The 16,167-nt window shown below is 36.2% G+C and overlaps 1 protein-coding gene across 10 annotated transcripts in view; it reads right to left on the bottom strand.

Annotated features, from left to right (window-relative positions):
* PCNX1 (pecanex 1) overlaps nt 1-16,167 on the bottom strand; it is a 90,770-nt gene that overhangs the window by 48,121 nt on the left and 26,482 nt on the right. For 4 of the 10 annotated variants that reach the window (XM_069017534.1, XM_069017533.1, XM_069017530.1 and 1 more), the window contains 2 exons: nt 10,787-10,919; nt 6,064-6,248 (listed from right to left, as the gene is read on the bottom strand). The exons of 3 other annotated variants lie outside the window; for them this stretch is intronic. In XM_069017534.1, coding sequence (XP_068873635.1) covers nt 6,064-6,248; nt 10,787-10,919 — 318 coding nt within the window. The remainder of the gene's footprint in view (nt 1-6,063; nt 6,249-10,786; nt 10,920-16,167) is intronic. 3 more of the 10 variants (XM_069017539.1, XM_069017531.1, XM_069017535.1) reach the window with 2 other exon arrangements.

Here is a 16,167-nt window from a genome sequence, read left to right on the forward strand (position 1 = left end):
AACATAGCCTCCCTTCTAACACAGTGGGTTTTGAATATTTTTTAACACAACATAATCCTGTTCCAGCTTCTCTTCAGACCCACAGACAATTAAGTTTGATTTGGAAGCATTTGAATCTTAGCAGGTTAAATCCCTCCAACTAGATGCTTAAAACCAGTGTAATGAAAAAAAATACTGGTATATTGAAAGTATCTTCATAAAGCTTTCTACCCTCAGAGGGAGCACTTCAGACAAACCAGGCATATCCCACAGCCATGCTCAGAGCCACCATTCTGACAAGACAGTCCACTACATAGCTCAGGAGGCACAGACAGTGTGCGCCAGAGCTCAGTAACACAGCAGCTCCCTCTCAATATTCAATGACATCTGTCATAGGCATGAGCACAAAGCTCACTTGTTGGGGCTTTTTCCTCAATAGCTAAGATTTTAATGAAGTGTTTTAGCTAATTATCTTTTGGTTTTCAATGCAGAGTATAGCAAACAGTTGATAGTGAAGCTTAAAATTTAAACTAGTGGAAGACATGGGGAATCGTCCCACAACTAAAAAAAAATCCTTGGTTACAAAGGTTTATTTCTTAACTGTATCAATAAAAAAAATACAACAGCAAACATGGAGATACTGGATAATATGCTTCGGGTTCCTCTCAGGACAAAAATGTTCACAAATTATTAGGGAAAAGTCTCCTGGGCAACCAGCTGTGATAAAAACCAAGGAAGTTTGGGTTAAATTATTCATGGTTTTGCATTACTGAATAGAGATCCTGGAAATTAAGCTTTTAAGTTTTTAAATTAATGAAATTCTAGTCACAGAAGTTAGAATATACTACTTGGACATATAACTTCCCCTTCTCTTGGGCTGAGGGAACACATCAGATATATTTATTTCAGAAGTTTACTGAACTACTACACCCACTCATATCTACAGTTCCCTGTCACCCAACTTATCTCTAAATCTGTTAAAATTCACTGCATTTATATTGCTGCTCTAAGTACTGCATTGCTGCAGTTAGACATAAACCTGGTTAACAGAGAGGTAGCAAACAAACAGAACACTTAATTCCAATTGTTTATACATGAACTAAAAAATGGATTCAGGATATGTCATGCTTGCAATTCACCCACCTATTAATATAGGCTTCCTACTGAAAGCTCCACAGCAAGCAAAGGACAACTTCTCATTAAAATCTTTTTCTGCCTCCTTTTTTTTGTTTTTCTTTTGCTGTTTTTGATTTGGTTTGGTTTTGCTGCTGTTGTTCTGTTGGGGTTTTTTGTTTGGTTAGTTTAAATAAAAGGATTTTTCAGAAAAGCCTCAACTCATCTCAGTAGAAAACTTGACAGGACTGTTCACTGCTGTTGGTGACACAAACTCCAAAGGGTGACTGGAGGTAATATGTCTGAGCCCCAACGTCATATAAATAAATACTTTTTAAACTCTGTGAGATAGGAACAGCTTCCTCACAGTACACAAATTCCAACAAAGAATTTCAGTACTCAAGATTCAATACATATGGCTATACCTAGCATTTTTCTTTAGTGACTCTCTCCCATTCCTAGGTCTCCCACAACATTCTCTGAAATACTTTGAATAGCATCATATTGAATAAGTTTAAGAAAATATTTTCTCTCTAAAGCCTGTAGTTTTATCAAGTTGTGAACAAATGAAAGACTCCAAAGATTATTTCGCAAACCAGGAAATATGATCAATAGCACGTTTGCCCACTCAACATAAATGTATATAACTTCTCCACACGCAGACACAAAAAAAAAAAAAGAAAAGGAGAGCTGTAAGTTCTTAGCAAATTAAGGTCAGCCAAAAAGTATTCCATTTGGACCAGGTTACAATAACAAACCAAGACACTGATACTCAAGGGCATAAGTTCAAAATAGATCTTCATTCTGACATGGAGAAGAAAAGACAAAGGTATTTCCTTTGAAGCAAGTTTCCTTGTTCCAAAAGACCAAAATATGTCATCACCACATGCAGAGACAACCATGTAACAGTTCACACTGTATGAACTCATGTCCCCACAGTTAAGGGCGTCAACAAAAGCAATAGGCTGATGAGCTTACACAGACAAGACCTGAAAGACTTAAGTAGCTCAGGATTTCACTAAAATGGGGCTCTGATGGTTTCCTCAGATAAGTTATCTTCAGTTTGCTTCCCAGTTTTACATCTAATAAACATTACTTTTACTCAAGCCTCTCAGACTAGTTCACATGCAAAGGCTTACTGACATGTTGAAATCTATATCATCATTAGATCCACATATATTTGTCTACTGCTTCAGTCAGTATTTTTAAAATCCTAGTCAGCAAAACCAAAGTCATCAGAATTTGACTACTTGGAAGACTGCTAGGAGCTTTATTTCCAAAGGTCAAAATTTTACCATCAGCTATGGTATGAAGACTTACATATTTTCAGTTAGAACACTTCAAAGCAGTTCATTTTTTGTTCCTATATGAAGTCTGTCAAAAGAAGAACTTAACCTATTATACCAAATTCCACACTACAACATGGATATTTTCCATAGGAATAATGGGAAGTGAATATTTATTTTCTACATGTACCTTTGAACATGCTCCCACATCCATCCCAAATAAATTACACCCATTTAATTTAAAAAAGGCCCTAACTGCTTCTAAGTTGGTTTTAATCAAGTAAGTAACCAGTGAATACATTTGTCTTAAGAGAAAAGTTTTGATATTCAAAGCCATTTAAATGCCTTCATGAATTAAAATACTTAAATCTGAAAGATTATTGCTTGTTATATAAACAGTACAACCAGAAGTCCAACGTAGCAGCATAATTGTCTTGTAAAACTCTAGATGAGCAGTTCTCTTGCACAAAAGCAATTAAAAAAAATAATCTAGCCAAGGACAAGAGTCTGTTATTTCTGTTATTTCACCCCTGATTCAGACACTGGGCATCTGTTCTACTAACTCAGTACTTGGATTCCTAACTACTTCACAAATTCTAATTTGAATTTAATCAGTCTTCACTGCAAGGACTGAAAAATCCCACCTGTCTAGAGAATCATATATTAATGAGAACAAAAAGCATCACTACTGCCACACTGTGCTCTGAAAACCATCATTCACCTAAGTCATAGCACATGTTTTGTTGCTTTTGTGATTTGTATATCAACCCTGCCTATAATCATGGCATTTGGTTTGCCACCTTTCCTTTCTGTCCTGCATTCCTTCTATGATTTATTTCATATTTACTGCTCCACATCAAGCTGCTTTTCCATCCCTTCAAGTTCTTCCCCCCTCAGCCCTCCAACAACATAATTAACAAAAATCTTCCTACTTTGAACCTGGAAGACTGAAGATAATGCCTCAAAGCATCTCTTGCCTTACTCCCAGAGCAATGCCCAGTTAAAGACAACTGCATCATCACCAGGCCACATGTGGGACAGGTATAATACAGTGAGGCTCATCCTAGGTAAAAAAAGCCACCAGAATCAAATTAACAGACAAGAAACTTTAAAGCAAACAAAAATTGTGTGTCTTGTTAAGTGCTGCAGCTTGACATCAACACAAGTAGAAAAAATGTAGAAGCAGACACTGCATTGGTAAAGGAAAACATGAGCCCTATATGTGAAGGCTTTTAAAGTAAATTAACACATGCCTTGCTTGCCTTTCCAAGAGGATTTGAATTAAGAAAAGAAACTCTTATATGCAGTGGACAGAGATATATAACCCCATCTGTTATGTTTGTCATTGATATGTAAACTGGATTTTGTTTCCATATATTTCCCCACTATTTTCAGGATTTTTTTTTGCCCTGGGCAGTCACAATGATTTCCACAGTAACACAGAATTGGTCATATCTCCTTCATTCCTTTAATTTTTATTCTGATGCTGATCAAGGAAAAAAACTACAACCTTCTCCCAACCCAAACCACAGACAATCTAAAGTAATAGGGTCATCTTTCACAGTAAGATATCTTAGGATAACAGAGCAAAACCAAGAGCCTTAGACTCAATGGAAACAGAAAAATAGTGTTACTTCATCCCTGAGTGTTTAAAAAAACCCCACAAAACAACAGAAAACCCCCCAAAGAAACTAACCACATTTCCTTTATAAAGAAAGATACTTTCTTGTCAGGCCGGATAAAGGAATCATACACACGAAAGCTTGCACCATTTTGCTGACTATTTTACTCTTAACAAAAGATAGCACCTGTTACACAAAACCTGCTACACAAACTGGAAAATTTAATTTTGCTAAAATAACACAAGAAGACCCTGCCTATAGCAGCTGCTTTCTCTCAAAGGATTCTAAACAAGACGCTCAGAGTTTCAAAACAGGAAACAAATCCCTATTATACATCAGATTTGTATCTAGCAGATCCTGGAAGTTTTATGCCTCCCAAAGACAATGTGATGTCCCATATAATTGTAAGCACAATATGGACAAAGTTTCCGAAGAATTGAGTCATACAAATTTTTGAAGACTCCAATACACAATAAATACAATGAATATGCCTTTTTAGAGAGCCTGAATGCCATGCTGAATTTCATATATGATCTACTTTGATTTCTGCTAGAGCATAGTAATGTAAGCTCTTAAATAATGTAGACCTAGGTTCTGTATTAAATGGCATATTCTACAGAACTCAACTGTCTTATTTTGGGTAAGATGAACCAAATCCTTCAAATAAATAATGGCAGCCTCAAGAATGTATCTCAGCATTAACCTTGGACAGATATAACGAGTATAACAATTTCAGAATTATATTTCAAATATATTTTTTTCAAATAAGAAATAAGAGTCCAAATTAAATAAAGAAAATGAGTTTCATGTGATGAGTTTTCATAGTTGAGAGATACATACAAGTACTAAGATTGAAGCAATAATACTTCTATCTAGAAAACAGCAAAGCAACAGAATCTACAATGAAAATGATTAGATAACTAGATCATGTGTATTTATTACATCTGTAGTTAAATTATATAAAATATCTCAGTAGGTCAAGGTGGTTTTCAGTTTTGCTTATATTCAATTTTTCCTTATGTTGCAGTTAGATGATGCAGAAGAATGAAGAACTCAGTCAAACCCACATTTAAATGGTTACCAGAGACTGGCAACTCATGGAGTCTTCCCCATAAGTGGGGTAACATGACAATTCACTTATCTTTTAGAACTGGGTTACAGAAAGGTCTGAAACAAATGCTTTGTCAGTGTTCTGATCAAACCTGTACTTTTAGGTTACTACAGCTGACAGCTGCTCAAAATTCCATCACTAATAATTGTCAGTGTTCAAGATGCCCATTTCAATAATTCAAGGAAGAGTTACATATTAATGATGAAGTCATAAGTAATTCAGGCCATGTACAGATAGCTGCAAAGACCCCTGCCAGGAATTTTTCCAAACCTGCCCCTGGACTACTATGTGGCAGGTCAGTCATTTATTAAGACCATCTTAACTTCTCCCTAGCAATTTTATTAGCTGCATAGAAGTTAATTAAGATGTTAATAATCAAGAATACTACATAAAATGGACCATGAAGAACTAAGGGGCACTATAAAGCTCCATAAAATAATGACATTTGATATAAGAAAAAGTCCAGATTTACTTCCAATACCAAGCTCCTAAATTAAGGTGTACATTAAAAGCAAAGCATTCATTTACGTATTTCTTTTTTGAACAGCAGCTAAGCAACTCATCTAAAAAAGGTAAGATCAAGAATTCTTAGGAGCCACAAGTTTTTTTTTCAGGAACCAGAAGATCCCCAAAGTTTCCATCTCTGCTCAAATTCCTGCAAGACCACAAGAAAAATTTATTACTTGTGTTACATTGCTCAAATCAAGAAAACTCTCACATCATCATTACTTGTATTTATGTCTCCTTCTTTCTCATCATGCATTTGTTACATAAAGTGTCTGGAAAAGGCGACTGACAAAGGCAACAAACTGATGAACAATATGGGCTTCCTAAAACACACCTACAAGATTCAGAAACAAAGCTCAGGTTAGCTGATTTTCACTGCATTATTACCAATAAATCTGCCGTATTAAAACTTCCATGTCACCAAGGTTACATAAGGCCTGCATACCAAGTTCATCGTGCAAACTGCTACCGCCTACAGCAGATGCAGTGGCATGTGATGCTTCTAAGTGGACACTCCCATTTCTCACCAGCAAGGAGGCGCTAGCACCGGGCACAGCTGCCTGGGAAGGGGGGCGGGACTGCACTCTGACCTGGGAGGAGCACTGCTGGCCTTGCTGACCATCTTGAAGGCTACGAGAAAACACGCATTGGGGACACATTACCAGGAAGAAGTGAAAAAGAGCCAGAAGTGAAGCAAAACAAGATTTTTCAGTTTAAAGAGGAAAACTTCTTTTTAAAAGAGTATAGTAGCATTAAGCAGCCAATAGTTAGGGTTAAAGTAACCCCTAAGTTCTGTGTAACAGAGTATTTAGGCACTAGTTACATCAAGTAACCTAGAGATACTGTTCCTGTCAACTTCTTAGAAGTAGTAGTGCTTTCTAGTTATTTCCCCAAGTCACCCAACAGGTATACTCTTGCGAGTCTTAATTTAGGGTGCAAAAGCAAATTACTGGTGGTTAGTTTAACTATAGACTAATCTGAGGTATCACCTATATTTACTACTGACTACTCCAGTCTTCTCACATTAGCTGGGGTCCTTTTTGCTTATTCAGACATGACCTGATCAGCTGTTTAGGTGGCTGTTTAGGGGGTTTTTTTATTAGTCACAGGACAACACCTTTCTTATTATTAATCCATACTCTAACCAGAAAACATTTTTAAGCTTTGTTAATGGCCATATGATATCACAGACCTTGTAGACAACTGAAGGAATATGTCTGGATTCAGAACTACTTTGAACATATTAAGACTCTCTATAGAAAGTTATTAATTGGCAAAAATTTTAAGTTGGTTCTGAAGTTACTTTGAAGTTACAGCAAAAGCTTTATTACTCACCAAAACACAGGTTTTAAAAAGTCAACCTGGGCTTCAGAGAAATTCGTACATTTATAGTTATGAGCAGACAATGTTTGAAAATGTTAATTCTCTTCACAGACTTCCATTACAAAACTACTTTATAAAGCTATTTAATAAAGCTAAATTTTTAAATAGCTTATTTAATATTAAACTTTTAATATTAGATATGACAAAGTGTCACTACACTATGTTTACAGTAGATATATCATACCATCTTTGTAAGAGCAGGGGTTTTATTATCCTTCATTTTGTGGATTTAAAGAATTTATATTATACAGTCATTAGCTGTGGCACTATCTTAGATAAAAGGTTTTGTATTTTAAAGACTGGAAAATAGCTTAAGCACTCTTTTGAAGAACAATATGTACCACCTGTTGCTTTTAACACTTCACTATTTACAGTGTGATGCTACAGTTGGCAAATGAGGGAACTAAAAAAAAAAGTTGAAGGGTTATATCTGATGTACTTGCTTTTAACAGTATTTTCTACATCACCTACTTTTCAGTTCTTTTGTTAGAACATCACTGGAAAACAAAATATGGGTAAGAACAGGTGTTAAGAAAAGCTCATGCAAAATAATGCGGACATGCACACAGCTCAGGAGGAAAAGAACTGCAACTCATTTATTGTATTCTAACATATTTTAATCTGAAATTCAAATTCAGTGTTTTGTCACTGTACACAAGGCTTTCAGTGAGCAAGGCAGCAACAAAAGCCCCAGGGAAGTTTGCAGATGCGCCAACCTTCACTGTGTTCTTTAAGTATTATCAGCAACACCAAAACAATGCTAAACAATGCTGCTTTCCCATAAATAGCAGGTACATACCAAGAGGTATATACACAGCTGCCCTTTGAATAGTTATCCACATCTGTCACAATTAAAAAATCCCACCGAAGTATTGATGTCAACCAATTGCACAGATATGCAAAAAAGGTGTTTATTCTCTGCCTGATTATTGTAAAAATAAAATTCTGCTTCATACAGTCACTTACACACATGCATACACCACTGACTACATGGGATGCCAATGCATACTTATTTTTTAAGTGCCCAAAACACTGTTGACATTCAGACAGGACAAAAGCAGGGGTGGATGGCATTTTATGGGGGATTTGGGGTTTGTTTTGTTTTTAGGTTACCAGGCAAAATAATCTTGTGTCTAATTTAGCATCAAACTAGCAGATATTACTAGACCAGGTTTTACTTGTTTACCACTGCCAAACTCACACATATATAATGCCATTGTCTTTTCCTAAAGATTTCACAGAAGAAATGAAAAGTAATTGCAATCATGGATAGGAAATTGAAAAAGACATCAGGTTTAACGCAACGCATCCTAGGGAACATTCCCCCAACATCCAATTTTATGACAGAGTTAGAAGATTAGAGATTAAAGTTTTGCTGGCAAGAATAAGAAACACATAACATCAGGGCAACTAAAGATTAGTAAATCTAATACTCTTAGAAGTTAAATATCTGAAGTAATGGATTAGCAATATCAGAAACTAGACTGGGGCAGCTCACCAACAAGCATATAGGAGTGATGTCAGTACAATCACAGCAATATTTTGAAAACTTCTTAGTGGTAACTGGCTAAAAATGTCTCTGTATTTCTTCACATTTGTTCTTTAGGCATGATTTCTTTTCTTTTAAATCTTTCTTAAGGGTCTCCTCCTTCCAGTAACACAGAATTTACACTAAAATTAAGCCACCCATACAGAGGAAAGGGTTTTTTTTAGACTGTTCATCTAGAAATTAGAACACTAATAAATTTTTATTTTTTCAGATACATTCAACAGTTGATAGCTCAAATGGAATTTGTGTCAAACAAATATGAAAGCACTTTGGTGTCTGGTTGGGCAATTTAACTCCACTCCAAGGAGCAGTCATTTAGCATCACGAACAGCGCTTTGAGTAAATTAACCTCACTAAGTATTCAATTCTGATTATGTTTATATTATGAAGTATTTTTGGTAATGTATGTCATTATGTTAGTGAAAGTACAGTAAGCAGTTTGGGTTTTTTAAATTTAGAATGGAACAAACTTACATAACAAAGATGCTATGGGGAAATACAAGGCTAGAATATTTAACCTGCTATTTTACCCTTGAACATCTTGTCTGATTGAAAAGTTACTCCCACTTCACAAAGTGAAATTCATGGTTCACAAAGTTACTTCACAGTCTCTCACTGAAGTCAAGCTAAAGCCATGGGAACCTTAATGACTGCACTAGCATGTGAAATGAGGCAGCTGTCAACCACAGTTTAAAACAGTCCTTTATTTTCCCTACTTTATACCTACAAGAAAGGAAACACTTTTCTAACTAATACACAGTTAAGGAGATTGCATCAGTCTGCACAGCCTCTTATGCAGCAATACACAGAACTGCACTACCCTCCTTTATAAAAAGGAAAACAAACAAAAAAAAAATCAGAGGCAAGTGAAAGCAACCAGTTAAAGCAAAAGCGATCTGAAAGAATACAACGTTCTATCATCCTCCACTATGAAGTAAATCACTTGCTTGAAGTTGAACACCCTACATTCAGCAAGACCAAAAGCTTAACAAAAAAATTCTGAAATTACATGATTAGTGCTTCATACTGCACTAGCCACTAAAACCACACCTAACTAGTTTCAGTTCTTGATATGACAGAAGTCAATCCTTCACTTGTTAGATTTCTAGGTACCATTCTTGCAATCCCCCTGTGCCTGAGGAAAATTTGCAAATGTAGTCCTCAAGTATTTCAGTGATATGACAAAGATGGCACAATTCTTCTGCCATCCTCTATTGTAAGTATCTTCTTTTTACTTGTTCAGTTTCTACAGCTTTCCCTAGTTCAAAAAAATTACATAAATATTCCCAAAACACAAAAACAGTGTAGCATACGAAGGAAGAATATATAACATATTCAATACTCCTACATATTTATCATGTAACTGAAGGAAGAATTACTTTGATACTTATAGGGGATGTTCTTACAGGTCATGTTCTCCTCACCAGATTCTCCAATATCATAAGCAACCAAAAAATTGAAAGACTTAAAACACAAGTTTAAAAACTTATTGTGGTTGCTGTTTCTACTGTTCAGGCTGATAGATCAAACAGAGCCACTCTACAACAATCACTAGGCTGAGCGTTGTAAACAAAGGGGCAGTAAAGGCTGGGGGACTCCTGAGATACATGTACACAGTACATTTCAAACACTGCCGAGGCATGCAAAGTGCCACACAATTAGATTTAATATTAAGCAATACTGGGCATTCTATTAACTTCATTTTTTCTCTTCTGCTGCAAAAAGCTGCAGACCTTCATAAAGGTTTACCTGTATTTCAGATTTGGAGCCTCCATATGTACTTAGCTCTTTATAATGTTCTGTCACTTTGCTTATCTCTCACAATCTACAGATGTGAATCGTGATCACAGTACTAGTCCCTAATGCTTACTTTCTTCAAGAAAACCAAAATGGGGAGTGCTGATACTGTTATCTTGGGTTTTTCTCATTGATTGAAAGTAAAAGTTTCTAAAATTTTTGATAAAAACCACTGAGGCTAAGTTTGTTAACATTAGTTAATTTTTATATCAATCTGAAAACAGCTGTAACATGTTAGAGACTGACTATCCTGATCATTTTTAAAATAGTGCCACATATACATGCACAATTCAACAAGCCCACAGTGACATGCAGTGACAGCTCAAGGAGGTTATGGTGGGGAAGGAAGTAAAAAGTGCTTTTCTGGCAACACTGGTGGGTGTGGGGAAGTGGTCTGCTGCATGCATGCTAAATATGGTGGAACATTTAGATACCCTACCTGAGGGGTGATCCGATGAGCAATGTAGGAGGGGTAGGGTTACTCCCTGCATTGTGCCGGCGTCGTACTGCCTGACGCCTAAATGTGCTGCGTTCACGGCGAAATGTCACTGTCTCCTCGCTGGCTTGTGCTGCTGCATCAAGACAGACTTTAGGTCAAATAAGAACCCATCCTAGTTAGGTACACAGTAACTTAAGACTCCTCTCTTCCCTCTGACCCTCCCCAAGTTAACGACTTGCAACAACAAAAGTAGCTTATGCCCTAACTGTTCAAATAAGCTGCCTCAAGACAGGATCACAACACACAGTTATTAGCAAACATCTCGGGGGTTGGGGGAGTGTTCTTGAATATACAGGTTACTTTTTTTTTTACCCCCAGATCCGAATAGCCAGGTTGCAAAAGATAGCCCAAATCTTTTCTGTTTACACATGGCAGGAAGAGACAACTGACCTCACCCTTTATCTCACTGAACAGATAATTAAGAAGAAGCCTAAAGGACAACCTATCAAAGTTGTCTACCCCCTCTCACCATTATCTTCTCAATTTTGTAACTTCTAACAAACAGGTAGGGTTGAGGTTAACCTCATCACAACTCTTTCAGGAGACAAAGCAAGAGTAGCTTTTTTTTTTTTCTCCTAAGCATCAAGGGATACATGTTGCTCCTTCTAGACTAGTTACAATATAATTTACAGAGGCAGGAGGTTGAGAGTAAGTGAGAGAATACTTTCTTTGTAAGGACTGATGGTTTTGTTATTTCGACTCGCCAAACAAAAGGTTTGGTTATAAAGCAACATCATAAAAACCAGTTTGTATGTACTCAAGGGATTAAAATATTTATCCACATATTATCCCCCAAAATCCAGCTGTGTTCCTTAAGCTCTACAGTCTGAACAGTTTCAGATTTGGACTGCTTCATGGTGTGTCTACAATCTGAGAATTCTTCCTCCTAAGCCAAGGAAGCTCCTAGCCAGTTTGAATGCAGAGCACTAAAGAGCTCAAATGAATGGGCCACAGAGAAAATAGGGTTTGGCAGGCAAGTGAAGGAAGAGAAAAAAAAATTGACATGAAGTCAGTGCAAGAGGAGAATCACTACCTTGACAGGGAAGTCACAACCTGGTAGCCAGGAAGGCTGTACTAGAGTGAGAAAACCAAGAATTCTGTCAAACAAAAAAAAAACAAATACCCCCTCTCTCCCACCCCAAAAAAAACCCAAAACACAGAGAGCAATGGCAGAAATACTGCAGGCAGAGTAACCCACACGCACTTCAGCACATTTCAAGTTACAACACTGCTGTCATTAAGCTTTCAACACTTACCAGCAAAGATTCTAATGCTGGTCTACAGGAAACAACAACCTATAACAACCTACTACTGTTGTGTAGTACTGCCATAGCTCAAGCAATAAAGACTGAAACAAGAGTTTAATTCACCCATGAACCACAGGTTACCAAAGGAATTCTCTGAGGCTATAATCTACAGTTTGCTTTAAAACAAAAGAAGCTACATGAAGAGATACACTTTAACACCAACATTCAAGTTACAAGCATTTCATTACCAAAACTAGAGAAGTTAAGGGCATCCTTAATTCAGTCCTTTCCTGTACTTTCAGGAAAATGAGGGATTGCTCATTCTCTCCTCATTCCTCCCCACAAGTGTTTTCACAATTCTAATCACAAATAGATTATACTACCTTTTCAGGGCATTTCAGCAAGAATTCAATAGATTTCTCCTGTGGTTTAATATACAGCTTTATTTTAATACACTGCCTAATTTCTTTAAGCATTTCTTCGTAGCTCTCATACTTGAAGTACAAAGTAAGTGAGCCACACTAAACGAGACAGACTGAATCCTGACACGAGGTCAAAACTGCCCATTAATTTTGGGTGACAATTTGTAAAGCTCATTTTTTCTAGGATACACATCAGCATATAAAAATTCGTATTTACAACACAGCTACCACTGAGTTCAGATGTAAAAGCAATTCTGATAATCAGATCATAGTTAAGCAACATGAAATAAAGAACAGTAACTAGTCATAACTGCAGTGTATCTGAATTACCACTACCATTAAAACATGGTAAACATCAGCATTGCATCTTAATTACCATTTGCAACTACTTAGCAAAAGCAGTGTTCAAGTGCAATTCTTTAAGGTAGCATACTTAACACGGACATCTGTTTTTCTTTAGTAAACATCATCTTCTGCAATAACTGAAGCAGAGACTGTGGAAACACGATAGGTCCTCCCTATATAGCTCCAATTTATCACTAAAGCAAGTCTATCTCAAGAACTAACAGAGGCAATGTCCTGTGAGGAAACTAGAGATACAAACGTGCTTGAAGATAAAATAAAATGAAAAAAACTCATATGTACTTGGGGATTAAATTCAAAGCTGTACAGGCAAACAGCTTTGGCATTTTCTAACCTTTTATTATCTCATTTTAACTTTTAAAATCAAAGTAGATTTTGGTGTAGCTTTCTACCTGTTTTACCATGAGATTTTTGATTTATCATCTTCAAACTTTTGCTCAATTCACATCTTTTATACACACTCTTCCTGAATGTAAGCGGTGACATCCAGGGTCACTACACGACTCAACAAGTTTTTGAAAAGACTGCAGGGCTTTTCAGACCAACAAGCTCCAAGTCTGCTAACATTACGCAACATTGCAAGAAACTGCATGTTGAAAACATGACTAAGGAAGTTAAAAAAAAAAAAAAGCTAGCTGAGCAAAGAGGATTAGCACAAAGTGTGGAAAGCCAAACTGAACAAAGTTTGCTTTTGGTTGTACAGGAAAACCAAAGGGGTTGTGGTTTTGTTTTCTTTGTTGTATTGGTCTTTTTCATTTGCTCAGTTTTGGGGAGGCTTTTTGGTGGGTTTTTTTTAATATTTCATAAAAGACACACAATTTAAAATACATTTATACCAGTATGGAGAGCTATTTATGTTAATTTATATTATTTGTGTTTCTATTTGCCTTTAATGAGGAGGAGCAGTGCAACTGTTTGTGAGTTCACCAGTAGGAAGTAAGACAAAGTTCCTAACTTACCCTCCACCATGATCTGAGAGCAGTTTTTTCATGTTTTAATATAAATAAGCTTTCTTTAATATTTATGATGTGTCTCACACCCTTCTCCGATACTGCTACTTAAAATAACTTATCCTAGTCTCCAGAAATGTAAGATCCAACATCTACAATCATGTACAAAATCTAGATGTAACAGGAAGAGGTAACACAGGTAATGCTTTTAAAGTTCCTGCTTACTTTAGTTAAATCAGTAGAGGAAGACAAGCTTTTCAGCTTACAGAATGTTTGTTAAAAGGTGCTCTACGGGGTTTTTTTTATTCTACACTTCTGTGTTGAATCACTACACTTAATGTCAAGAAAATTAAGCACTTCCTCTGCATGTTGCCATATGAATATGAGTCCCCAACATTATCTATTCTGAAGAACTGAAAAGTCATGTTTGAAGTTCAAGGTGCAAAAATTACAAATACAAACCTACACCCCAGAGATCAATAATGTAAGAGGTGGAGACCTAGTGACAACCTTGTGGCAAACTTAACCCCTCACACACCTATTCCCAAATATAATACAGTTAATTTCAAAGAAGAAATAATGACACTTGTATCTGTTAATGAATATGTTTGCATGGATGGTCGCATTAAAATTAACCTTTTTAACACTTCTGATTGGAAAAGAGCCAAATTAGCAGTTACACACTTAAAAAGTCTCACGGATATTATTTTGTCATCAGACACTTGAAATGATACTTTACATTAAACCTTTTTACATTCACCTCTGTAGCTTCTCTAGGTTTTAAACAGAACTGAAGACTCTCAGTTTTACACTACAACTACACAACTGTTGTGTAAGACACCTAGCTTTAAGAAACAAAGTACAAATATTTTCTTTTTAACAGGAACATTTATACAAAATCAAACCAAAACCTTTGCAACATCTCCCTGCAGCTAGTTACCACATTTTTAACCAACACTTAGAACACGGAAGCTTAAGAAGCACAACATGCAAAAGCAGAACTGCCAAAGTTTTATTGCATTGACAAGACCATTTCATTTTGCTACCGAAAAATGCTAAACCCAGTGCCTTACACAATTTCTGAAATACAGACAAATTCTCCATAAGAAGATTCCTGGAAAGATATGGTATGAAAGTAAGACAAATGTGAAGTATCCATGTGGACAACCATAAAGTTCTTAGGATAAAAAACTGCAAACAGTCTAACTAAAAAGCAAGAAAAACCCTACCACAGCACAAAGTCTCTCACTCTTCTCAGGAAAGAAGGAAAAAAAAAAAAAAAGAAACAACCAACCAAAAAACACTACACCCCTTCCCCCATCACTTAAAGCCTAGATGGTTTTGAACATTAGTCAGGTTAAGCATGGTTAAAGGTGCACACACAACCTGAGTGATGCTTGGACATGCCATTTCTCAGCCTACCAAATGGGAAATTGTGATCTAACTATTTTCAGTCACTAATTACTAAGCCTACACATTCTCAGCAAGAGCTGGAATGAATAGTTTTTAGATCATGCACTCACATAAGCCATGAAATCTGTCTTCTAACACAGAACATACTTTGCCAAACCAAACAGCTGAAATATTGTTCTTCTGTATTGAGCATCTGTATCTCATTTGTGTTCAAAACCTGAGAGAAGAAGTATTTCACATGCATTTATGCATTAGCACTATCATTCTCCTCAATGTTGAGGCATTTATAGTTTATTTTCACACGCCCTGACACTGTATTAAAAACCATACTTGAAAGATACCCAAGCAGAAAAAAGCAGTCTGTTCGGTCCATATCTTCAGTATTCAGCTGTTTATCACCATATTATTAACACACCTTAATAAAACCTACAATTGCAATGATTACTTATATTTCTCTGATAAAAAAATCAAAATATTGGCTCAGAGTATTATAACTTACTGTGGATATTTAATGAAAAATATCACTAATGACTACTTCTGAAGAACAGAGATGTGGGTAGCAAAGGAAAAACAATGAAGAACAGATCTCCAAGTTATAAACTTTTGCTAGAAAATAGTGCAGAAGAAAACAACACACAATTTAGGAAAGAAAGTAAAGCCCAAGACTTCAGTGTTGTGGTTGCATTTATTAAAAAAAAAAAAGTCTGAAACTAGCCTGGAGAAATATTTACAATTATGCCAAAACAGTCACTACAACAATCTGAAAAGCAAAACACCATCAAGGAGGGAACAAGCAGGACAATAAAACCATCTGGTTTGAATTCTGAACCAAATATTTTTACAGACCAGCTTGACAGTAAAATTTTTATCCTAAGGCCAAAGATAAAACTAGGAGTCTTAGTTATTCTACTTCATTGTACTTCCCA

The sequence above is a fragment of the Aphelocoma coerulescens genome, chromosome 5, assembly GCF_041296385.1.
Source record: "Aphelocoma coerulescens isolate FSJ_1873_10779 chromosome 5, UR_Acoe_1.0, whole genome shotgun sequence".
Lineage (NCBI taxonomy): Eukaryota > Metazoa > Chordata > Aves > Passeriformes > Corvidae > Aphelocoma > Aphelocoma coerulescens.